Below are 27529 nucleotides of genomic sequence, written 5' to 3' on the forward strand. Positions count from 1 at the left end.
TATTAACCAAATTATTCAAGCACATATATGCAATAGGAAAGTCTTGCAATGTTACTAGAATATATGTTTAAAAGCTGCAAACTATATTAGGTACAATTAAATAACTCACCAACCCATCTCCAGAGTATGTTGACACGGTAAATTTTTGTTCATAGTTGTAGTCCTTAGTGAGAAGATCTGCAAGTGAATAAGATCATGTTCCCGAGATGAATATAGACATTCAATCCTTGCAAACTACAAATTATAGAGCTTATTGAAAAACAAAATGACAAGAAAAATTCAGATAAAAATGATATCAAATTACAATTAAATATATTCCTGTCCACATGAGTAGATATATTCAGGATTTCCTGCTTGAGGTGGGTTCCTAGGATTGGGACAAGGTTCATCATTGTTTGAAGGCTCCCTCAGTATCTTGATTTCAACCCCTCTACAAAAAATTTCTCAACAATTCTAGATTTGGTTAGGCTACCTACTCTCCATCTGCAGTTGAAAAGATAGGTTCAGTGGATCTAAGTGACAAATGACTAAATGGTGATATGATGATGGAGAGGAGGGACAAAAGGCAAGCCCTAGAAAGCAAAGTGGGGAGTCCCTAGGGACTCTATAACTCCAACTCACTGTTGTGTAGCATGTCAGAAATCTTGTGAATAGTCTAGGCAACTAAGAAGAAATTCCAGGAAAGGTGAAAATTTGGCTATGTCGGAAATTCCTTCCTTCAGGACAGAATTCCAAGAAAGGTGAAAAATTGACTGAGTGTTTGAAATTTCTTCCTTCAGGGCATAGTTCTTGGAAATCATGAATATTGGCTAAGGCATGAAGAATTTCTTTCCTCAAGGTAAGGAACAAATTTCTTTCCAAAGGAGAATTTCCTTCACAACATGAATTCCACACCGGGTTGAATTAAAGGTGGAAAAACAATTTCTTGACAAGGAAGGAATCAGGGATGAACTGAACAAGAAATTTCCCCCAGGAAAAGTTTTTAAAAATCCATTCTCGGGCATCAAATCACCATCCAAATTTCAAAACTTTTTTACAGATTTGGATTCGTAGGAGAATTTTCTCTCTCCTGGACCGTGGAACCCTAATTTGGAAATTTTCCTAAAAAATAGGAAATGTGCAGAATTGATGAAAAACCTTCTCCGAGCAAGGAAAGTTGAAGAGACTTCAGGAAAATTCTTCCTGAATCAAATTTTCCATCTCCAACAATTCCAAATGTGCAGGAGCGGATATACGACGGCAGGGTCCACTTGCATGGCGAGGATCTATTGAACACATGGCAGTAGAGTGGTGCATTCATTACCAGAATATTTGACCAAATGGTGACCCGGTCATTTCATGTTGAATTTATGGCAGATTCTTTTTGCATGCAGCCGCTGCATGTGGAAATGATGGAGCATTTATGACATAATGGAGTGATTTTTGCATGGATGAATATTCAACGGATGTTGGGCGAAGTTGAAAGAGGTGGTGCATTTAATGCGCAATGGATGCTATTTTGGGTACTTTTGAATTAATTGTATATGGGTATGATGGGTTATTAATTGGAGATTCCCACCTTGTTGCATCTTGAGTGGAGAATCTTTTAGGGAAAACCCTAATTAGGGTTTGCATGTAATCATGGCCTGAGGCCTATATAAAGGGGTGACCCCCCTCATTTAACAAGAGGGAGCCTTGTATGAAATTGTTGCGATAAGTTTTGAGATAATAATAGTGAAACATTGTTCTCTGATGGTGTCCACTTAAGTTATTTTTTCAAAACTTGCATGGTTTCACCATCCTCACTTAGAGTAGAAGTAGTATTGTGCTTTGATTTCCATGGAGAATGTAATGGTGTTTGATGAATTTCCATGGTTCATACTTTTTGCATCTTGTTGATTGTAAGTTGCAATGTAAAGTTAACCTAAACCCCCTAAATTTGTGCTAAGTTCGATTGTAGATGGTCGTTTGGATTGCGCCATTTTTGGGTATTCAAATGTACTTTCTCGATTTGAAAATCCTCTAGCATCCTGTTGTGACGTATTCACACATCGCCCCATTGCAAATGGGGACCCCTACTTTTTTGCTTTCTGGGGTTTGTTTCTAGGTCTTTTAGGGTTTTGTCTATTAGCCTTTGCATGTTGAGTGTTGCCAGAGGGATCACTAAGAGAGTAGGCTCTATTTTAGCTAAAGGTGAGTCAGTGGATGCTCTGGGTTAGGGTCATCTTTGAAAGTCTTCCTTAGGACAAGGTTTTTCTCTTGTTGCTAATTGTGTCTTGTTTGAGTTTGAGGAGGTCAATGAATCTTGGTGAGTGAATATCATCTTTGAAGGTCCGAGTTAGGTCAAATTGGTGAGTGATAAAGTCTGGAATATCATCCTGATCTTCCAATGTCCTGAAATTTGGCTAAGTCTGGAATGTCATCCTGATCCTGAAATTTGACTAAGTCTGGAAAATTGAAGAATCCTCCGAAAACTAGATTTTGCATTATAACTCCTAGAGGTCCGAAACCACTCTCAAACATCCTGACAGTATATATGGAATATAACTTAAAGTATAAGTATCTTTCTTCTTTCTTATACTTAAATGTTATATTCCATATATGAACCCTGGCGGAGAGACCAAAATGTCAAATTTCGCTCCTGACCCTTCCAAAGGGTCCAAAGCGAAATTCTCCATAAGACACTCTACTTTGACCCAAACTTAGAACTAACTCATTCCCATGCATTATTGAGGGCAAAACACTTGTTTGGATGAAGAAATGTGGGAAATGAAGTCAAGATTTGAGCCTAAATGTAAATTTCGCTCCTGACCCTTCCAAAGGGTCCAGAGCGAAATTCTTGTAAGACCCTATTTTTCACAAAATCTTGAGCTAGATGTCAACTTGAAGAGCAAATTCAAATGGTCATGATGGAAGGAAGCCTAACAAAGTGTGTCCAAGGCATGAGAAGGAGAAAAGAAGTGTGAAATCAACCCAAAACTAGAATTTCGCTCCTGACCGTTCCAAAGGGTCCAAAGCGAAATTCTCCCTAGACACTATTTTCTCCCTTGTTTGGGCCAACATCCTTGTTCCTTGGACATGGTGGGGGTAGATTGATATGTTCTTGCCTCAAGAAGTGATTGAAAGCATTGAGGAATGAAGATTTTGACCTAAGACATGGATTTTGCTCCTGACCCTTCCAAAGGGTCCAAAGCGAAATTCATATTTCCTCTATTTTGCTCTTTAGCTTGACCAAGTTTAGAGCTTCTAAGGAATGGTTTGGAGGACTTGGATGCATATTTGCCTTGGAGAGAAGGTTTGAGGCAATAAAATGATGGAAATCAACCTAAAAGGAGAATTTCACGTCTGACCCTTCCAAAGGGTCCAGAGCGAAATCCTCAGTTTGACCCCCTATCTTGCCTAAAATGATGAAAATGACCTTGTCTTGAGCTAATTTGATGGTAGATTCACTTAAGTGAGAAGAAAGGAGCTTGACTTTGATCAAGTTTGAGAGAGAATTGGATAAATGAAGTGGAAAATCAACCAAGAATGAGGATTTCTCTCCTGACCCTTCCAAAGGGTCCAGAGCGAAAATCCCCATAACTCTCATTTCCTTCCTAGTTTTGGCCAAGTGTTGGTTTCTAAGGCATGTTGGAAGGTGGATTGATGTGTTCTTGCCTTGAGAGGTGGTTGAAAGCATTGGAAGACGAAGATTTTGCCCAAAGGATGAATTTCGCTCCTGACCCTTCCTTGAGAGGTGGTTGAAAGCATTGGAAGACGAAGATTTTGCCTAAAGGATGAAATTCGCTCCTGACCCTTCCAAAGGGTCCAGAGCGAAATTCATTATAAACCTCATTTGCTCCCTTGCTTAGGCTACAAATCTTGTTCCTTAGGTGGAGAGTGATGTATTTTTGCCTTCCAGAGAAGATTGGAGTTGAAGAGATGAAGAGTTAAGCCTAGGGTCCAGAGCGAAATTCCACAAAACCACTCTTTTCTCCCAGTTTTGTGCCAAGTCAAGTGTGGGTCAAGGTGAGATAGGATTGGATATGTCCTTAGGAATGACTTTGAGTTGCTAGTGATCAAAAAATTTGAAGGAGTTGAGCAAAAACTAGGATTTCGCTCCTGACCCTTCCAAAGGGTCCAGAGCGAAATTCCTAAGATCACCTATTTCCCTTGCAAATCAAGTCACTTTTGGTTTTTATGGCTTAGGGAAGAATGGAGCAACGTTTCCTTGACCTTTGAGGTGAGTTGAAGTGAGAGACATATTAGGATTTGTCCTAAAATGCAAATTTCACTCTTGACCCTTCCAAAGGGTCTAGAGCAAAATTCCAAGAAGACACCCATTTCTTCCTTGTTTGGACCAAGATCTTAGTCCCTTGGGCATATTTGGAAGTAAATCAAAATGTTTTTGCCTTAGGAAGTGAATGAGGGCGAAGGGAATGAAGAATCAAGCCTAAATCTTGAATTTCGCTCCTGACCCTTCCAAAGGGTCTAGAGCGAAATTCTTGCAAACACCTATTTTTCCCTTGGAGAAGGTCAAATCCTTGGTTTTTATGGCGTGGATGGAAGTGAGATGATGTGTCCTTGCCTTTTGAGGTGGATTGGGGTTTGAAAAAATGAAGAAATGTGCTCAAAACTAGAATTTCGCTCCTGGCCCTTCCAAAGGGTCCAGAGCGAAATTCCTAAAATCCACCTTTTCCTTCCATTTTTGTGTCAATCTAAGTGTGGATCAAGGTAGATTGAGCTTGGAAGGACCCCTAGGCATGCCTTTGAATTGATTGTGGCCACCAATGATCAAGATTTTGAGCTTAAACTAGGATTTCGCTCCTGACCCTTCCAAAGGGTCCAGGGCAAAATCCTAAATAGGTCCTGTCCCTAGCCATGATTCTTAACGAAATTCTCCTTTCTAGCCATTTTGAGGGTCTAGCAAGTTTTGCCATGTTGAGAGAGGGATTCAAAAATGGAAGTCCGGGTATGAAAAGTGAAAAGAGTAGACTTAGGTGAAGGAAAACAAGCAAGTCAAGAATTTCGCTCCTGACCCTTCCAAAGGGTCTAGAGCGAAATTCTCAATTTCACCTAATTTGCTCATGATGAAGGTCAAGAGACGGATTCCCAGGCCTTGGTGGAGAGAAGACTAGTGTATGCTTGCCTTGGGAGACATTTTGGAGTGGGGAAGTGATAGAACTTGAGCCTAAACAAGAATTTTGCTCCAGACCCTTCCAGAGGGTCCAAAGTGAAATCCTTAAAGACTCCATCTTGCTCCAATTTTACCTCAAACTTGGTATTGGTTGAGATTAAAGGGATCCTTAGGCATGCATCTAAGCAAGCATGGTCACAAAGTGAGAAGAATTTACGCCAGGAATGCAAATTTCGCTCCTGACCCTTCCAAAGAGTCCAAAGCGAAATTCTTATAGGGCATGTCCCTGGGGAGAATCTTGAGCAAACTTCATTTTAATGTCTTCTTGTTGATGATTTAAGGTAGGAAATGCTATGTTAGAATGAATCCATTATGTGTCCTTAATCACCTTTTGGTTGGTTTTGCAGATGGAAGAAGACCAGGCCAGGGCAAGGACGACCTCTTCCAGTCCATCATCATCAAGGACATTCCACATGCACAAAGGGAGGACTCAAGGTGCTTTGAAGCGTTGGAAGACTAGGGGTGTTCAAGGAGTTCAAGTTAGCCTCAAGACCTCATTCTACCACAAGATGACAAAGAAAGGCTTTGCCAGCAAATTAGGGCGAGATATGCTACTGGAGAAGGAAGACTTGACAATAAGGAAGCCTGGTCAAGCAAAGGAAGTACATCATTCATCATATCAAAGACAGAGGAGGATCAACCAAGTCACAAGCATTAGGCAAGGTGGCATCCCAGTCATCATCCCTCCGATCGGATTGGTCCACCTCAACGTGTCTAGATTCAATGTACCTGACTCATCGGGGACGGGACAAACTTCGAGGCACCTACCCCTGCTTCCTATTGGTCCTCACTCTTGGAATGTAATTTTCTCATTGGCTAGAGGAAGTTTGTTGTAACAAACCCTAATTAGGGTTTCTATCTTGTAATCCTAGCCATTGGTTCTAAGTCAATCAGAATCGTCTGTTCGTAAAGGGCTCCCTATATAAAGCCTTGGCTCCTCATTTGTAATAGTTAATAGTTAACAAAGAATAGTCAGAGAGTAGAAAATAGTTAGAGTACAGTAGAAAGAGAAGGCAAAGATTGTTGCCAAGATATTGTTGCAAAAGACTTGTAAACTTCATTGAAGAAATGGTGAATTCTATGGGTCGATTCAACAATTTGCATGGTCTCTATACTTCTCAAATTTGATTTCATGTTATTAGGTGAATGGAAGAAATTCGTATGATCAACAGTGAAATTCGTATATCCATACTACTAGCGGTTTGTTGATTGCAGACTTGCCTTGCGTAGTCAACTAGAATCATTCAGCTTAAGCTTAACTTCAATTATCGCTTCTTCATTGATATGCATCAACCTGACGGTGTCCATGCTTGTAGCGGTGATCTAAACATCATAAAGCTTTCCTCAGAAGATCGCACTAATCTTGTGGAGATGATCCTAGGATGTCAAAGCAAGACTTAGTTAGAATTTCATCAAAGGTCATTCATTGCTCTTACGTTCTTAGTGTTAGAATTAGATCCTTCTCCAACCCTTATCCTTTTCCCTTTTTTAAAAATCAAGGATCAGTAAAGACTCATGTTCCAGTGCTATCCAAAGCAAATCAGACGCTCAGGTCATCGAGTGTAAGTCCCCTTATGATTCCAGCAAAATCACATCATACCGCAAGAAGCTTATCCACACGTAGAGAACCTACATATCAGAACCTTGGAGTAACTTCGACTGATCCTTCGGCGAGATCTTCAGCAGTCGGGAAACTTTGTTCAAGAGAGGATAAGATACTTTGGTATTTTATTCTGTGTTTGGTGGTGTACAAAAGACACATCAACACATCCCTAGAAGATTGCATCGGTTCTTGCGGAGTTATAGTTGATCTTGGCGAAGAGAGTTTGGTTTATTTGGAATTTGTCCAGCAAAGCACTATTCATTGTTATCACTGCCCTTAGGAGTAGATTTAGATCCTTCTAAACCCTTTCCCTTTTACTTTCAGGTCATTTTAGTCCGTTCGAAGCAGAAGCATCATAGAATTGCCATATCTGATGATGGAGTTCCAGCCACAACAAAGAAGTGAAAGAATGATGCAAACGTAAGGCCCCTTGGATTACCAGCAAACACATCAGCCAACTGAGTCACGTCCGTAGTATAAAGGAACCTTAGAGTCGATTGTTTGAACTTTCTGCAATCTTAGCATGCAATCGTACTTTGATCAAGAGAGAGTGAAGTGACCATTAGGCAACTTTATTTTGTGTTTGATGTAGTAATAGAAAACACGTCAACAGGAGGGTTTGTCGATTTTTCCTCAAAATCATGGTTTCAAAGTTCGGTTTGGTTACCCAACCTCAGGTTGGATGGATTCTGGTATTCTTGATCATTAACACTTTGAAAATCCTAGGAGGGTCTTTGTCGCAGCAGAGTGTTCTTTCTGTTGGTGATCAAAAGACCTGTAGTGTCTTCTGTAGGGTAGTTAGTTGATACAATGACCATTAAGGGAGGGTTTTAGAATATTTAATTATATTTTAATTAGCTTTATTTAGTTATTTATTAATGGTCATTTAACTTTTTAGCTTTTTAGTTTTCACTTAGACAACTAGTTCTTTATTTAGAACGTCGTCTTGTAAACTCTTTTTTTCAGAAGTCTCATTGAAATTTTGAGTTCAATTCAAATGAAAGGCTTAAGGTTCACAAACTCTTACTGAAGTAATTTGTAAACCGTTGATTTAAAAAGGAACAAAGGAATCATGCTCATCCACTGACTGACAAGTCACTGAAATCTCAAAAAGGTTCAACCACTGTTGATCATTCTGCATCCAACAGGGTGAATGCAAGCATCAATCTTCAAAAAGTTCTAAGTAAAAGATGGTGGGTCCCTTCCTCAATCCCATCATCATCTATGACAACCATTAGATAAAATGCCAACTAAGCAAATTGAATGGTCTACACTTACATACTTCACAGGGTAGCTTTCTGAGGTGTCAGTAATGGATTCACGCCATTGGTCAGAATGGAATAAAGAGGCCCACACGCTTAAGGCAATATAAAGAAAAGGTTGGACATAAGACTTAATACCTAGAAAAATAAGAGAGTAAGTCTCAAGAACTCATGGGGGTGTTGCACCCATTAAGGGGCTGACAAAAAGTTGTCAAAGGTAAAAGGTCCACAAACCATGGATTTGATCCTGTAGCATCCCATCCAATGGTGTATAAACCCCCCAGGGTAAAAAGGAAAAGATTAGTAAGATACACAAAGATTGTGGAAAAAAAGAAATTTCCTGCAAGACCAGAATACAAGCAGCCATCAATCTGAAAGCAAAATAAAGTTGTAAAGGCCCATGCTAGTATGTGCAAAGAATCCAGATCAAAACAAAGACTTATACAATTCAATCAATGGAAGAAATCAAGGATTCACTACAACTTGGGAGCAGTCAACTGTTGCAGTAGCAGCAGTTCACTGAAGATCAAAGTTTTCTATGCTCTTGCATGCTTTTCTGGCAGTTTAAAGCAGAAGTTTTGTTTTTATGTAATTAAGGCTAGATTCCTGGATACTTTGTATACATAAAAGCCTAGAACTCATTGTAAATGATCATAAGTACTATAATTTGTAGTAGTGCCTAGTTATTTGATTTTCAAGTATTCTAGCCTTCTAAGACCAATATTTCTTCTGAAAGATTTGATAGAGATGTTGTGGCTATGCTTTCTGCTATTCATCAAAGTTAACTGTGAGTTTATGAATGGAGAAGGTCTAACCTGTTATCAGTATTAATTTTCTTATCTCTTGCACTTCGTTAATTGTGCTCAAGTGAATCTTAATTTTAGATTAAATTTTGTGCATAAGAAAACCAGAATACCAGATTGAAAGGTCTATCTGGTTTGATGTGTAGCCTCTTTTAGTTAGTGTTTTCTTCTGCCCCTTTTCACCCCGGTTGGTTTTTAATTGTTAGCATTACAATAGAAGGAACCAGCCTCCTCCAGATGTTGTCCCAGATTTTGGGGATTGCAAAGTCCCAGCAATTCTGTAAATATTCCTCCCAACAGTTACCATAAATGTTTTGTTAAACATATAATATTAATGTTTAAACCATAAAGAGTGAGTTGGGGAATTAACAAACATTAGTTATTACTTATCTTTACACTAGAATTGTAAAGTTTTTATTAGTAATGAAATAATTACACCTATTACTTCTATTTCACCCTGCAACTCTTATTTTCCTGTAAATGCATTCAACCAAACAAGGGCAATAGGAGAAGTTTTCCATAGAGTTGTGCATACTGAAAAATATTTCATAACAAGTATAGCCCTGCCCATAAACAACAACCCCTTATCAAAGACATTTTCCATGATCTTCACCCTCCCTTTATGGCATGCCCCATCGGAATTACATCCTTCACTGTCACAACTCCGGCTTCATCATCACTAAATAAACTCAAGAAAATTGTCTTACTCCATAAGACTTCACAATTTTCTGATGAGATCAAGACAAACGGCTAAGTAGGGAAGCGATCTCGTCACTTATTAAACAGCAGTCTTATTATTATAGAGTGGCAATCATAATCTTAATAGATTACATCCTGTATAACAACCAGATTGCAGCCTTTATCTTAGTCAAATACAGTCATTAAGACTCAATGCAATTTAACAAAGATTCTTTCAAGAGTTAAGGATGACAATGTTCAAACATTAAATCTGAAATATGGGAAGTCGTGGGTTAACATCAAAACATAATCTTAAAAACAGTAATCCATTATTAATCAAAACTAATTATTAGTAATTCTTAATATGAGTGGTTAGACATGCAGCGCTAGGCTTATGAAGGGTACATCCTTTGGAAAGGGTGTAATAATATAAGTTGTGACTCTTTGTCCCACCATAAGGGATATAAATAAGAGACAGGATTATTGATAACGGGGACATGGGAAGGAGATCAGAAGTTAATAATATAGAACTGTGCTCAGATAAAGAGAATTGAAATCAGATGGGAGGATCATCAAAGGATCAATATAGAATTGAAAACGAGATAGATATCTGAGTATAAGCAGCGGATCAGACTGCTATAAGGCAAACAGCAGACTTGTATACTGATATAATGCACAATGGAATATTGTTAGGAATAATAAGCCAATGCATGGCATGTACTAATAAGCTATTCCAATTATTCTTACAGATCTATATCCGTATAAATAGACTGAGATAATATCAATAAGATTTATAATACATAAGAAACTAAAATTTTACTACTCTAGTCCTTAGTCTTTTACTGCTCTAGTCCTTAGTCTTCTGCTAATGCCTATGGAGGATGGGCTAGATTTGTGCTAAGGGAGAGACGATCTAATTCCAACCAATTAGGTGGTCCCGAGATAGGGTAAGGATCAGTGTTCCGTAAACCTTGAGGGAGTAGTCCCAAAATGGGGTAAGGGCCTGCATCCGTAAACCTTGAGGGAGCCTGTTGTAATTTGGTTTCTCAGGGCCCTGGTAACATAATTACCCCTTCCTCTCTTAGGGTTAGGTGGTAACAAGGTTAGATCACAATATAGAGAGCTATGAATTATTAAATATGGAATTAATTGAAAAAAAGCATAATAACTTGATAATGCATTCATTAATGTATGATAATTGTTGAAAACATGACAGGCTCCTAGTAGGGGACATACACTTTAAACATCCAGAGGTCAAAATACACTTATTGTTTGGTAGATAGGCCAAATCTCCATAAGCCTGATCTGATATTCCATTCTATACAAATAGCTAGTTCTATAGATTTCTCATGGATACTGCTCCTCTTGGGACTCAGTCTCAATTGGTATTTTCACTACTTTTAAAAATGAGGATATGATGTAATATAAGGTCAAAGAGAGATGGAAGGAATTGGAGTTTGGAACCTCCAACCAAACTACTCATGTAAAAATTTTGGTAAGCAAAAGTACGACATGGGAATTAACCATAATCTGTACCCTGCAAACATGATACACCATCTTCACTCTACATCCAACCGGGCAGAAATGAATCCATGATCTAACAAAAATAAAGGAAACCCTACACATGCATGACTAATTCAGTAGCAAGGGATATATGCAGGCTACAATGAGAAGAAGCCTTCACACACTTTATAATGAATATCAGGAAAGTGCTTAGCGTGGTGCATAAGAAAAGGAGACATCTGAGGCTGAGATATACAACAGTTTGTGCTGCTGCCACCAACCGCCAAGATGCTTTAAACATTACAAAGAGTGAAGTTTTTCTTTTAGGGAAAATATTCCAGTAAGCTGCCCATGCAAGGCTGGAAACCTTGACAATAACACTGTTTCAACAATGCAGAGCCTGGATGTGAACAAAGAGTTGCAATGAAAAACACTGAAGAAAGAGTAAATAAGAAAAGGCTGGCGTAAACCATATAATGGCAGGTAAGTTGACAAGCCCTTTTCTTCAAATATGCGCCTAATCGCTAGGGTAAGCCCGATGTTTTCTCTATCATTAACGTTTCGTAAGATTTTGGATAGAGGAATATCTATTTTCTCAAAATTCAAATGCATAAACAATAGAACTTAACATATTTGGTTTAACTTGGCTATGAGACAGAACAGAAAATATTTAGCTCGTTGAAAAGCATCTGCTTCTTCATGGATCCATTAACTCAATGAAGCAGAGCGATCGAAACTTTTCTCGTTTATTTACACACAAGTCCATCTGGACTTTAATTCAATAAATTCCATAAAAGCTCCATTCATTGAATTAACATGAGCCGAAGGATACATTCAAAATCCCTAATACAATTTTGGATGCCTTTCCGGATAGGAAAATATTCAAAAGGAAGGGGCAAATGTAGAAGCTGCTTACCTTGTGCCTTCTTTCCAATATCAGAAAACAGTCCAGGTCCTTTGCCCATCTTTACTTTCTGGTCCGATACTGTTAGATGGAATGCAAAACATTGTCAGATGGGCGTTATGTGCTTAGAAAACAAACAAAGCATTAGGAGCATGAAAAATAAAAGCCTTTAACTAAAATCTGCAACATTTGAAACAAAACATAGGTTACCAACACGGATCAGATCAGACATTTCGGATATAATAATGAGAATTGTTGAGCATGGGAAAGAACGGAAGAGTGAAGCATGTTCAAGAGAAATGCAAAGGACAATTCTTTACCTAACTGAGATGTGGGTGCGATGGGCTGAGATGAAATCAGGGGAGGGGCAGCTCCAGCATGAAATCGATCTCGAAACCTTGGCGATGTGGAACCGCACAAAACAAGGCAAACAAAGAAAAGCAAAATATATAGGCCCTTATTAAGGGCACTTCACTGCTATCGTGCACAGCCACACTCTGCTAAATCACCATTTTATTTTATTTTGCTGTGTTTCATCTGGGACGCTGAATGACAAAAATAAGAACTTGCAAATAACTTAACGTAGGTACCCCTCTCCTTGTAGTTATGGGCATTCTTCTTGTATGTAGAGATGAAAATTGCAATTTAGGTACATCTTTTTATTTGTTAGGATTTATTTTGATTCTTTAGATTGAGTGTAATAGTTTAGTATATAAATAGTATTTTTATATAAAAGTTGGTACATATTTTAAATTTGATTTGAGTCAGATTTCATCTTTAATTCAATTATTATCAATTTTAGGTTAAGATCATCGGTGTGGTCTTAAATTTGATCTAAACTTAAATTGTACTCTTCAAAATATTTAAATCTTATTTCTTAATCTGTTATTTTTAGATTTGGATCAAGAACATAAATGTGGACCTAAACTTAATATGAACCTAACTTTGATTTTCTAGAGGATCTAGATAACATCCCTAATTTGATTGTTTTTAGTCTTGGGTAAGTGTGGTCATAAACCTAGTTTAGGAATTGCACATATGACCTTGGAACCCCTATTTTGCATAATCAAATTTACTCATGGACCTAAAGCAACGCTTAACCACTTAATAAAGCATAAAATATCTAAATTTGAATGTTAGAGGGATGTATAAAAGGACAAAGCCCTAAGTCACTTAAGATAAGTGGTCATTGATACATCATTGATTAATAGAAAAATTACAAAGTAGGTTGCATCAACATCTACAATTTGAGGACATATGCATAGGCATGTGTGTTATGTTTAGCTTATCTACAAACTTGTTATAAAATTGTTGAATTAGTATAAGGGGCTTGACTAGAGTACAAGGTGGGAAGCTAGTCAACTTCCTTTCCCTAGCATAGTAAGTTCCATTTATGCTTTTAAACGCCACTATTTTGAGAGAACATAAAGGTAAATAGGTTGCTAAAAAGCAGAGCCTCGTGTTCAATGTCATAAATGATCCATAAACTAGGATGGATATTCCATACGCTAGTCATCAACATGTAGATTTAATGAAAGCAAAAGTGTTGTAAACTTTTCAACAATTAACTTCCCATGCAATGTGTAAACAAGAGAAAACATCATGTGTAGTCAATAAAAAAAAAGACTACATTACTGAAATCCACGTGTAGTAGAAAGCTCTAGAAAAATGTGACTAACAACAAGGTTTAAAAAAACATTACTTCAATGGACAATACAACCCTTGGCCAATTAGGCACATAACCACATGAATCTTAATAATTTTAGACCTTTAGACCTCTAACATGACTCTCTTACAATTCATATTAGCTTGCGACAATGGGATTTTCACTATGTAATCCAATGGATTTTAACTCAATTACCTTCATGAACTATTGCAAATCTCTCAAATTCATGCTTGGAATGTGTAGTGCCCAAACAATTATTTATTTTATAATATACAAAGTTAGGATATTTTTTATTAAGATATTTAAAGGACTTCGGATTTTATGTATTTAATTGTGACTAGAACAATATGTAGAAATGTAGGCCCGCTCATGGGCTTTCTAAGGTTAATCTTAGCGCTGATGGGGGGTCGGACAGTGTTTGGGTCAAGCCGAAGCTGTCGTGCCCAAACTTTTGGGCACAAAAACGGAACAACAAAAATTTTTTTGAACAACATGAACTCGCAACATATCCTACATTATAATAACTTTATTAGAGTTGTGTCTTATCTAGGATGTAAATAAAATTGTTTACTAAGGTTGGGTTAATTAACCAACTCGAACGAGCGACTTTAATTGGCAGAAATTAATCAGTGTCACGGATTAGTTAGCTACCTCAATTACCTTAATTAAGTTGTCGCTAATTAAAAACGAGGGTTAATTGGTTATCTTAATGTATTAAATCATTCTCGACCATAAAATGATAATGTTATAAATTAATTGATGCACACGCAAATTAATTATTTAAATCCAACCGATAAGGGTTCGAATTTCTATAATGCCATTTGCCCACTAAAACCGATATTAAGCTAAAGCCAATTCTAATTTCCCTGAACCCTTAATTTTGACGATCTAATTTTAATCCGACCAAAACCGGTCTCAAGGGCTTATGGTTCATAAAATTTAATTTACAATTTCTCCCTTTAAATTTTCCCCATGCACAATATAACCTAACGTCCACAATTAAATTGAGGAAAATCTATTGATTAATTAAATAAATTAATTTGATTTAGTGTATAGCGCTCCAACTATATTAACTCTCCATTTTTTTTATTTTTTTTACCCCTTTGAGTTAACTATATTAAAATTTTAATTCTCTAAAGAATATAAGCATATAATAATTTAATTATTTAAATAACCCTAATTATTAATTAAAATATTAAAATTCAAATCCAAATTTCCCTTATCTAATTCAAAATTCCTTCAAATAAGAAAACCCTAATTAATAAAATGCTAACCCTAATTATTAATTAAAATATTAAAACTTGAAATCAATTTTCAAAATTCTTTTTTAAAAAAAGAAATTCCTTAATTCATAAAATGTTAACCCTAACCCAAAATTGGGTTAGGGTTGCATTTCTATTTATTCCCCACTTTTATTTTATTTCTTATTAATTTATACCCTAACCCGAAATGGGTTAGGGTTTATTATTTTTTGTTTAGTGTGTGTGTGTGTGTGTGTGTGATTGCAGGTACGGGGACGGATTAGGGCATGGCGGCCATGGACATGGCGAAGGGTTTCGAAGAGGGGGAAGAGCGGAGGTAGTGGCGCGGGCTCCCCCAGACGCCGTTGTGCGTACACACAGTGGCGGGCAGCGCTGCCCACTGTGTGCACACACAGTGGCGGATGGTATTACCGCTGCCCACTGTGTATACACACAGTGGCGGGGCACCGCTCACTGTGTGTAGCACAGTGGCGGGGCACCGCTCACTGTGTGTAGCACAGTGGCGGTCACGGTCGTTCCACTGTGTCTACACATAGTGCAGTGCCTCCTGCGCCGCCCACTATGTGTAAACACAGTGGCTCGGCCGTGAGCCGTCCACTGTGTTAACACACAGTGGCTCGGCCGGATTTCCTCGATTTCCCTTTTTTTTTTTTGTTTTATTTTTTTTTATAAAAGTATATATATAAATATATATATATATATATATACATGTATATATATATATACATGTATGTACATATATATATACATGTATGTACATATATATATATATATATGTATATACATATGTATATACATATATATATATCATGTATGTACATATATATATATGTATATACATATGTATATACATATATATCAACCTATATATATATATGTATATATCAACCTAATAGGGTTAGGAAACTTATTTGGTTAATTTTAACACAGAAGCATGCAACCCCTATATATTTTTTTTTGTAACAGAAATACACATAAGTCTTACTTTTCTTTTTATATTTAAAAACTTTGCAGGAAGGGTTAAAATAATGACAGCTTATGCTTTGACTGATTATTTCATTTCCTAGGTGTGTATTATTTCAATGTGCAACATTTAGAAGTTATTAATATATATATATATATATTTTTTTTTATTTTTTTTTTATTTTTTTTTTTTTTTATTTTTTTTTTATTTTTAAACAGTCATACAACATGTTTTCTACAGCAATCTACTTGTGTTTAAATACCAGTTTTTTTTGTTTTTTTTTCAGTTATGCCTAAACAGAGTTAAAAGTAACAAAATAACAGTAAATAAACTTTGCAAGAAATTACTCAAACATAATGCATTCTCTTTTTTTTTCTTTTTCCTTCCTTAACTTAAATTTGCAGAAATAAACATGACAACAGAATTCTGTTTTTTTTTTTTTAAAACAGATTTTGATACAATTTACAGCAACCTAATAAATGCTCAGAACTTAAATAAAAGGTACTTTGCATATAGAATATTTGAATACCAAGGTGCACATTTATAATGGGTGATAATAACCCCAACTAGTCTCTCATTCTTAATGATGAGAACTTGAATAAAAGAATACATTTCTTTAAACAGAAATAAAAGAATCAACTTAAAGCCCTTTATTTACATTTTTTTCTTTTTGCAACAATTCATAAATTACATTTTTGCTTTTCTGCATCTAAATAGGAAATCTGAATCTGAATAAAAATCTGCAACCAAACAAATCTGCAACTCCTAGATTCTTTTCCCGGCAACCTGCATGTAAAATTTTAGGGCTGTGACCATGGGATGCTCACCTCCTAGCCTAGGCTTACCAGAAGCCACCCCCGAGCTTGGAGAATCAAGACCTAGATGGGGTTACAACCAAGCAATACAACAAGCAAAGGGGAAAAGAAATCAACACAATAGACACATCCCTTCCCAAGCTAAAACTCCATCACAAAATGTGATGCCTTACTAGGGTGGAAGTGGACCAAGTACCCTAGGGGAGAAATCTGCTAGATAGAACTCACAGCCAACTCATGGCATCCATGAAAGCATAACCAAAAATCCTCCTTAATCCCTACACCCTTATGACCCCCAAAAAGGCAACCATGCCATATTTGCACCCCCTTATGACCCCCAAGTGAAATAACACAAAAGAAAAGCAGCAAGGGTCTCATGGACAGACCCTTGAGATCACTCTCAAAATGAGAGCCTCTCACCCTAAGGGCTGTCAAGCTCCTTCCACCCCCAAGACCGATCTTTCCTCCCAAGGAAAGGATGGTCTTGAACACTCCCCAAACACAACAATACATAAAACAGAAATAAACAAGATATCACTTAGATTTTTACAAGTACAAAATAAGGAAATACAACAATTCTCATTCAAGCATTCCAGAACATTTTTACAATTACATAAGAGGGAAAAGTAACACCAACCTTGACCTGCGAAGGAAAGTCTAGGGGAAAGCTTGATGAAGAGTTGCCCAATCCTCTAATCTTTTTCGGCCATTCCTTAGCCCCAAATCTACTATCCCTAAAACTGGTTTTCCTCCAAAATTTCTCCAAAAATCTCCAAGGATGGAGAGTGGGTGATTAGCTCACTAAGCTTCCATTCTTAGCCTAAGAAGGCCTCTCTCACTCCTTCCAACCTCTTGGATAGAGTGAGGGATTCCCCATTGGATTGGTCTTCCCTAGGTCTTACACACTCCCTAACCTAGGTACCTAGAGAAGGGAAATGGAATGGGGAAGAGGGATTACTCCTTTCAAGAAGGTTATCCTACCAAGGATGGCATTCCTATAGATGGAATTCGTCCATCTTGGGAAAACCACTTTTTTGGGTGGTTAAACAAGTCCTAAGGGAAAGACACATGGCCAATTTTGGCCTTCACCCATAGGTACCCCACGAGGCCTAATAGAAATGCTCTAAAATTGACTTTAGGAGTTGATTTGACCTTCAGAAAGTCCACCTAAAGTTAACCTACGGGTCAACTCTAAGTTGACCCTCCTTGTGGCTCACTAACCTAGATTTCTTGGTTCCTTCAAGGATAATTAGGAGATATAACAATTAACAAAAATAAAACTCTCCAAAAAGGTGACATGACAAATTGCTAACACAACATACTACATAGGTGTCAAGTGACACTACAAAATAATTCCACATCACAATACACACGTGGCAATTGTCCCTTAAACGATTTAAACAATTCAATAAATACAATTTACACTCATGCAACATTTTACATTTACGAATAAAATACAATACATACGGGGTGTTGCCTCTCCAAATAGACAACCCCTGGTTTTACGAACGCACATAGGCCTAGGCTTGATTCTCCATAATATTTCCATGGTCACATGGATAATTTCTTGCACGTCTCAATTTAAACATTAGTACTTCCCAATAGCCTCATATAATATAAAACACATAATCAGAATACAATACATTCATTCTGCAAAGACTTGTCATTATAAAATACGATTTGTCACAAATCAAAGCAATTCATCATAATCCTCAAAATTTAATCCGAAGCAAGGGTGGGTCAAGGTAAATTTTGATGGGGCTTCGAGAGGCAACCCAAGAATTTCAAGAGCAGGGTGTGTGGCTAATGATGCAGAAGGTAAGGTGGTGATTAAAGGTGCCCAAAGATTGCAAGATGGGACCAATAATGAGGCGGAGGTGCAAGCAGCTTTACTAGCAGTTGAATTGGCTAGCAATCTAAAAATCTCGAAGGTTAATTTGGAAGGAGATTCTAAAATTGTTGTCGATGCAATTTTGAAGGGTTCATCTCCAAGCTGGTGCATAAACAAATTTATTTATGTCTTTTCAATATTTTCGAGTTTCACACATTAGAAGGGCAGGGAATGTGGTGGCGGATTTCTTGTCCAACGTGGCATGTGATTTAGACCCATTTGTAACCAAATGGTGGGATAATGTTGATAATAAAGTGCTTTGGACAGCCTAGTTGGAGGTTGATGCCATTGTTCCTAGTGTCTTGAGATGATGATAAGGTACTTGCTGCTAAATTAATTGCAGAATGCTTGGGACATGCTCTCACAAGGACGAAACCAAGTCTGAAGTTATCCGATGACAATTGTGAATGAGAATGTTTAAATTATTGGTGGCAGGTACTTGCCATAAATCTGCTTGCACTTATTTATCCATGGAAAGCATGCAAGTTCAACCAATTTGGCAAGGATGAGTGGCGGGGTATGTTGATGGCACCCTAAATTTATTAATGGGGCTAAAACTGGCAGGTTGTTTTTGTGTGGCTCCCAGTGCAGTGATCGCTTATTTTCTCAGAGAAGGAGTGTGAAATTAGTAATAGCCGAAGGCTGAAGGAGGTGGTTGCACTAAAATATCTGGAAGGGATGGAGGAAAATTTTACTTTGAAAACAAAGAAACAACTATGCTCGTTCCTTGGACCTATCTCGGAGAGGCGACTATATGGCATGTTTCTTTTCAGTGATGAGAGATTGGTGAAATGCATACAAAGAATCATGGGGGAATCCATTGGTGTGGTGGCCTACCACTATCAGACCAATATGGATGTGTATTCTCTCATCCTAGTTTGGGGGTTGGAGTTAGAAAATTTTGTGGTGTTGGTTGAGAAGGTGGTGAATGCCATTGTCCCAGAGGAGTATCGTTTGGGAATGGAGTCCATTTTGGAGTGGGTGGTACCAAGGGAGGGGTTTGACATTTGTGAAGGCACGAAAATTTTTCAGCGTGTGGCTAAGGAAAAGTACATTCCTTTTGTAAGAAGGTGCAATGATAATTGGAAGGTGTTATTTAGAGAAGAGGCGCACATTGGTTGGGAAGCTTTGAAGGTGTTCATGGACTTGATAGAGATTGAAGCTTTTTTGCAACAAGCTAGAGAGGAGGCACGTGAGTCAGAAGGTGGCGGATGAAGGCTGAGGAAGAGGAAGAGGGTGGCAAACAAACCCTAAATGCTTCTCCAGGTAGCTTCCAGTGTTCTCTGTTGCATGGTTTTTTCATGGTTCTTAGGTCTATGGGGTTAAGCCTTATAGGTGTTTTCTATATTTTCTACAAAACATTCCAAATTTTGTAAGCATTGTTTTGTTGATACCTGCATTGAGCGAATTTTGTATGCTCGAAGTTATTGTATAATTTTTAAGGGATGATGGTTGCATGGGCGTTTGAGGTGGTAGTTTTTTGGTCCCCTATAGTTGGTTTAGATTGGTGACTTTTTGGATTTTTTTTGCCATGTGGTTTTTTGCTTCTGGTTAGACCTTTTTGTAAACTTTCTTTAAATATTAATAAAATAATAATTATTACCGATTAAAAAAAATGTAGAAATGTAAATTATATCTATGTTCAATCTCTTAATTTTAGTTTTTGATTAATCTAATTTGTGTTTCACCTTCGCTAACTTGTACTGATTTAATTTTTAATTATACAATATTACCAGAATTTGATTTGAAGTGATTTAAGGAATTTAGAATGATATACTAATGATGTCTCATTTTTTAATTATATGCAAGGTATTGCATCCCTAATTAGGGAGAGAATGTCATAAGAGAGGATGGAGTCATGCTTGAGTAGCACATAGGGTAGAAATGAGTTAACGTTTCCTAGTTGATTGTCATGGTAGGTGTCACTCTTTTTCATTGTCATGTTAAGTCTTTTTACCCCTTTGGAGTCAAGGACCTTTTGTAGCCATTGGTCAGTGTTTTGAAGGATTGAAAAAATTGAGTTTATGATTGTTATGTGATGCGAGAGAGATGTACCATCTTAGGATAGTGAAGAGGGGAAAATCTAAAGCCTAATGGTTAGTGTATAAACCAAATAAAACACAAAATAATGCATTCAAGTACACAAATAAACCATTATACCTTAGCTTATACTCTTCCTCTGATTGAGCTTGATGAAGTAGAGGCACCCTTGTTTCTCTACTTGATTTTCTCCTTTGATGGTGGATTGTGGATTACTCTCCACTACACAACAAGATTGGATTTGGATTGGACTCGAATGATGATGATGGATGGGAAGGATTTGGCTTAGATGAGGGAATATTTGGGCATTATGATGGCATGATGGATGATTTTGGATCTCAAATGGACAACATAAGATTAGATGAAAAGTGGATGATTTGTGAGGAGATTGATTTCAAAATGAAGGGTTGAGATTTATTTAAAATGGAGGAGAGGATTGAGAGGACAAGGTGTGAGATTCAAGAGATATGTCATAAAGGTATTTCTTGTCTCCACACCTCTCAAGGTACATGGGGAAGAGCTCTCAAATACATTGGGAAGAGAAAAAGGAATTAAAAATTTCTTGGAGAAAGGGGAGAGGAATTAAAAATTCCAAAATAAGAGGATGTGTGGGAAGACTAAATGGATAAAGGAATTAAAAATTCCTCTGGAAGAGGAGGCATGGGGAGATTCAAAGAATTTGAATTTCTTTGAAAGGATCAAGGTGATTAGGGATGTGCAAATGATTAAGGAGTTTGATTAGGTAGCTTAATAAGTGATTAGAGTGCAAGTGGGAAAGTTAGGAGGATGTGACATGAGGAGAGAGAATGGGTGGAGACATTTAAAATTGAGGAATAGTGATAATCATGCTTAAAGGTAATTAATTAGGCTAGATGAGGATTAAGAAAAGTGATTTGTACGAATCACATGATTATCTTAGTTAATTGAAATTAATTAACTAAGTAGGGTTTAGAAGAAATAAATGACATTTGAAATGATTTTTTAGAAGAACGAGAAATAATTTATTTATTGATAAATTAATTATAAGGTTATAATGATAAAATTGATTAAATAAGATTTAATCAATTTTAAGAGGAAGAGGACTAACACAATTAATTAAATTAATTATGTGGAAAGGCATATATTAATTAAATATTAATTTAACTAATTTTAAGCATCTACATTTTGCCCCTCTTTGATATAGCATCATAAAGTGATGTTATATCAAATAAGAATAAAACATAGTGGATGGAAAGGATAAGGACTAGTAGCATGATGCCCCAATCATAGATGAGATGAGGAAGTATGATGAGGAGGTAGTGGTATGCCCCCTCGAGAGGACATGCAGGTTCTAAGAACACGGGTGTGCTCTCGAAATGGATTAGAGGACTAGAGGATTGAGGATGAAAGCATGTAAAAAGGATAAGAATGATGAAGGGGGAGTGAATGAATTGGAGTCTCCAAGATAAATGGATGAAATGAGATGAATGAATGAAATGAAGTAAATGGATGGGATTTCTTGTTTTGTAGATGTGGAGAGCAAACCTAGTTTTGATTTTGCAATGGACTATCTACACCACTAACTATAGAAATCAGGATGTTGTGAATATCCAATGTGTGGACTAGATACTTAGACAATAGGTATCTTAATGCACACAGGTTTGTAGACATCGCTAATGGTATAAATGCGAAATTGTAGGTTCGTGCAAGAGAAACCATCAAACATGCCATACCACAAAAAATATGCCTCATTATACACCAACCAAGATATATAGATGACAAAAGACAAGTTGGTTGGTGCTAGGCCTACAAATGGGAGGAATATCATTGAGATTTGGTTAACACATCGCAGATGGGTGTTTGGATTATGTGCAAGTCAATATAAGCTCAGATAGATGGGAAAAGCTTAGTATGATGAGGAAAGCTTAGTGTGAATGGGATAAAGCTCAGTTTGATTGGATAAAGCTTCGTGAGATGGGGATCATAAATGGATTGGATAAGATGCAAGGAGAATAAATGATTGGATATGATAGGACTGGATTGTGGATATAGGATAAATGGATGGGGACCAATGACAAGGGAGAATCAAGGCTTGGTAAAAGGATGGATGGATGAAGAGATTGCTTGGATAGGAGATGGAAGGATTAAGTAGATGGATGATGATAGGATGTGGAGGACTAAAGGATGAAAGAAAGGTGGAATGGGGATCCAAGAACTATGTTGCAAAGGAGTGCAATGCCCCACATTATTGTAATACCATAAAAATGGTCCTAACCAAAGGCAATTAAATAAATCTTGAACACACAATTAATTCTTTAATCATCAAATGTCACATGGCAAATCAATAAATCAATATTAATTAAATATTTATTTAATTAATTGATCATTCCAAGTAAATCATTTCTAAATAATTATCCTATTTATTTTATTGAATATCCTAGCATATTTAATTAAATAAATCAATTTGCCATTAAATCATCAAAAAATGAATTAATTGACAAAAAAAGAATTAAATTTTGAGAAAAGAAATCAATTGGAGATAATCTTGAAAAACAAATTAAAAATTGATAAATAATCTCAGAGAAAGCAATTAAAACAATTAAATATTAAAATTGAATAAAATAGAGAATAAATCAGTTTTTCTTGATTTTATCTTAATTTTAGTTCAATTTCCTTTGAAACTGAGAAAAGCATCCAATCACATCAATTCACCTGGATTGTGCTTCCTCTTAGAAAATCTTGACCACTCATCATCATTTGATCTCAGCCATTGGTTTTTTTTCTGAATTTTTTATAAATTTGGGCTCTCATCTCTCATTCAAAGATCCTGGAGAATATATTGTTATTATGTTGTTTTTGCTCTAGGTTCATTGAGAATTTGCAGAGATATTGCATATTAGTTATTTCATACTGCTTAAATCGTGTTAGATTAATCTTGCATATCTAGCTTAAATCTTGCATTCATTTAGCTCATATTCATGCTCATATAGATTTAAAAATCCTTCATTTAGGTGTTGTCTAGTCACTGGATAACTTAGCAATCTGAGAGCAATCTAAACTCGCATCTACTAAAAGGCAATGGGTCACTTTGTAATGGTTTATTATTCGTTGATTATTGATTTACTAACCATGCATCTAATGACTTAATTGAAGTGTTGTGTATTCTAGATACAAATGCAGGTCCACTTTTCACACACACATTTTTGGTGCCCACCGTGGGGCACTAAATTCAATACTTTGGCTTCAAAATCACTTTTTTTTAAATCCTACAGGTTTCGTCTGTACAATCTCTGTGAAATATCGTACAAGTAGCATTACTGTATCGTATGATATTATGTTGAATTTTCTGTTTTATCATACGAACCAGTAAATGGACTCATACAAATTTCTGCTCTGAATATCTGTTTTTGTACTCTATCATTTTATGTTCAGTTCTAACTCGTACGATAAAAGGCTTTTGTCATTTTATTCTGTGATAATTGTCGTACGATGTTGTATTCTGTTGGGTTAAAACAAGTTTCATTCTTCAGGTTTTCTGTTCAATTTTGATTACACTGACACTAACCCTGAATTGTCTTCTGTCTACCTGAGATTTTCACAGCCTAACCAGTTTCTTGCAGAACGCTTGTCAAAGAATTTATCAATCAAACATACGCTTGTCAAAGAATAAAAACAACATGACTACTGATGCGTTGTTTTTGCAGGTTGCCTAAAGAGAATCAACCAAACATCGTGTATTCTTTAAATTCATTTTGAGGCACCTAACTTGCTATCTGGTTAAAGAACAAATCTGTATTTTGTGTTTTAAGAGAATTTTGAGAGGCGGGAGAGTATGCTCTTATCTGTATAGACAATCAGAAATCCAAACCCTTGAGGCATTTTCTTTAAGTTTGAGATTTGTATATCTTTAGAGGGCCTTCCCTCCCGAGGAGCTAATAACTCTATAGCCATTATGGTCGGTGAGAGGGGAATGACCCAAGTGGGAATGACTAAATGCCAAGTACTCCAACCCACTATAAAATAAACATGATTTGATGAAAATCAAGTCAACGGCAGTGCTTGGGAATAGCTCTCCTTTGTACCTTCGAGTATATTAAACCTTGGTTTTCAAGGTTGGGAGACCTCTTAATTGAGTTTATACCTCGACGCGCCAAAAAGACCCCTTACTAGTTCCAATTCAAATTAGAAGCTACTTGGTTCACCTCCGAAAGGTTGCTAATATTTGTGCAAGAGAGATAGTAACTCTCCCAAGACACTTGCCATATCATGCCCCCATTAGCGTTTGGAGTCGGCTAATACGGTGTTGAGAATCCATTGCATGAGACTCAGCAGTCGTATTCTGATTAGCTATTGGGTGTGTACCTAAGTCAGCAAGCAAAGGTTTTCTTCTCTAAGCCAACTTCCATAGGGTTTGCATGTTGTGATTGGAGTTATTATTCGTATTACGTGTTTTCTGTGTTTTCATCCTTGAAACTGAAACTGGAATACCAAAAATGGAGAAAACAATACCAAGTAACTCAGTGACAAACTCTGTCAGTGTCAAAAACTAGTCCCTGTTGGTCATTCAAAATCAGTCCTACACCAAAAATTAGTCCTTGTCAGTCATTGAAAACTCAAAATTTAACCTCTATCTAGACACAGTCGTACGAGTCTTCTGTTTTATCGTCTTGCTTCATATTCTGTGTTATACAATATTCCATCAATCCTAACAGTTTATCGTTTGAGCCTGAATTTTGTGTCATACGATACCGGATTATCTATCATCCTATTTAGGGAACTATTGTTTTCTCCTGCATTCTGTGTCGTACGATAAATCATTGCATTGAATAATTTGTTGTTTTAGACATACCCATCTATCATACGGTCTTGGGCAGCAACTTCTACAAAACAGTATTGTCATTTTCTTGAAGCTATTGCACTGTCGTATGGTCTTGTAAAACTTGTCGTACAAATTTTTGATTTTGTCAGTCCATAACAGTCAAACTTGCCTAAAACAGTTTACAACGAGCCTAAAACTGGTTATCATCCTCCTGAGCATAAACAACCTTGATAGTGTACCCTTGCAGTTGTGTTGCACAATTTTGTTGATCATCTCTAAGCTAGTTCAAACAACATCTTATCAAACCTAAGTTAACTTAGATAATATCTTACACAAGATAGATCATTCCTGAAACCAGACCATATCTTAGTTACTTCACTCAATCACTACGTTAAACAAACAACTAGCTACAATTTGATCTTGACTTCTGCAACACATCTAGCTTTCAGTCCCATCGGTTGTAATGCCCATTCAAACCAGAAGTTCTCGCAGCAAAACAAACAAAGGAAAAGAAACACCCTTTTCATCAAACGACAATCCATTATTTGTAGAAAACCTCATCTCAAATAGACCGTCATTGTCACAAACACCTATTTACGATCTACCAATCTTTGGTCAACCCCTATCTCCCACCATGTCTGGAGAAAGGAGGAAAAACAAGTTGCTAAACACAAAACTTATCACGACATTAGTATCCATGATACCAACAGTGATTCCTCATCAAGTGAATCTGAAACCTCTGAACCTCCAGAAAAACATATCCATAAATGTCAAAAGGATAAATATTTTCAAAAAATGATGAAGGTTATCATGGCTAGAGAAAAAGAAGACTATTTCCTAGAACTAGCAAAACAAGGCGCTAAGCTTCCTACTGGTTATGATGTGGAAACCCTCGTCACTAAAGAAGAAGAGACACCATTGGGAATGCTAAACAAACAATTACAAGCATTGCAAACTAAGATCACAGAACTGAAAAACAAAGATAAATCACCAAAACAATATTCTTTGGACACAATATGCCCATTCCCATTTGACAAAAACCTTTACATGCCTCCATTTCCCTAAAATGTAGAAATACTTAAGTTTGAAAAATATGACGGGAATACAAATCCTCAAGATCATATCAGAGAATTTTGTGCTTTATGTATGGATTTCATGCATGACCAAACGTATCTCATGCGCCTTTTCCCGATAAGTTTAGGGGGGGCAAGCTATAGAATGGTTCTCAAGTCTACCTATGGGAATAAAAACTTTTGAAGAATTAATCCAACTATTTCTACAACAATACTCCTATAACATTCGTCACCCAGTCACTATGATAGAGCTTTGCAATACCAAACAAAAAATAGGAGAACCCTTTCTCACTTTTCTCCAACGATGGAGAACGATGTTCTCTAGATATTCATGGACTATTCCAGATTTTGAGAAAATGGATATCTTTGTTAACAAAATAATCCTTGAATTGAAATACAACATCCAGATGCAAGTACACCCTGCATTCAACAAAATGGTAGATGATGCCCTCAGAATGGAAGATGTGGTTATAAAAAAGGGAGATATATCACTTTGGAAAGAAACATCGCAAGGTTCTAGTTCTAAAGAAAAGAACAAATACTGGAAATACGACAAAGATAACAACAGAAACGTTGTTAATGATGGAGTGGTAGACAATGTTAAAGCAAAAACAAAATCCACCATATTTAACTTGGCTAGTGGCACACAAGCACTCAAGGCAGCTGAAACTGCAGCAGAAAATCCGTCAAAAAAATCAAGAGAATGGTTTAAAGAGAAACCTTGGCTTTCAAAGCCTAAGTGTGAGTTTACTCCTCTAGATGAATCATATGAATCAACTTTTAAAACTTTAATGGCAAATGATCTGATAACATTCCTAGACAATTCTAGACCATATGATCCATAAATTAAACCCAAATGGTGGAGAGAAAACGAATATTGTGACTACCATCGGAACAAGGGACATAACATAAACAAATGCATGAAACTCCTACATGAAATTCAAGGTCTCATCGACGCTGGCAAGATCGTTGTTGGAAATCACATGACTAATGGTGATCATAAGGCCTTTAAAGATCCCTTACCGACTTATGAACAAGGAGATTCCTCAAAATCCAAGGGAGGTGCTAGAGTCAATTATACCTACACTAACAACGACAACGTGATCAACATG

General features: G+C 36.8%; 1 protein-coding gene across 2 annotated transcripts in view; it reads right to left on the reverse strand.

Moving 5' to 3' along the window:
* LOC131037393 (mitochondrial outer membrane protein porin 5) overlaps positions 1-12499 on the reverse strand; it is a 57012-nt gene extending 44513 nt beyond the window's left edge. The window contains exons 1-3 of one of the 2 annotated variants that reach the window (XM_057969530.2): positions 12229-12499; positions 11921-11989; positions 110-177 (exon numbers count right to left, since the gene is read on the reverse strand). In XM_057969530.2, coding sequence (XP_057825513.1) covers positions 110-177; positions 11921-11969 — 117 coding nt within the window. In that variant the 5' untranslated portion in view covers positions 11970-11989; positions 12229-12499. The remainder of the gene's footprint in view (positions 1-109; positions 178-11920; positions 11990-12228) is intronic. The other variant, XM_057969524.2, reaches the window with a different exon arrangement.
* Between the last annotated feature and the right edge of the window lie 15030 nt (positions 12500-27529).

The sequence above is a fragment of the Cryptomeria japonica genome, chromosome 6, assembly GCF_030272615.1.
Source record: "Cryptomeria japonica chromosome 6, Sugi_1.0, whole genome shotgun sequence".
Taxonomy (NCBI): Eukaryota; Viridiplantae; Streptophyta; class Pinopsida; order Cupressales; family Cupressaceae; genus Cryptomeria; species Cryptomeria japonica.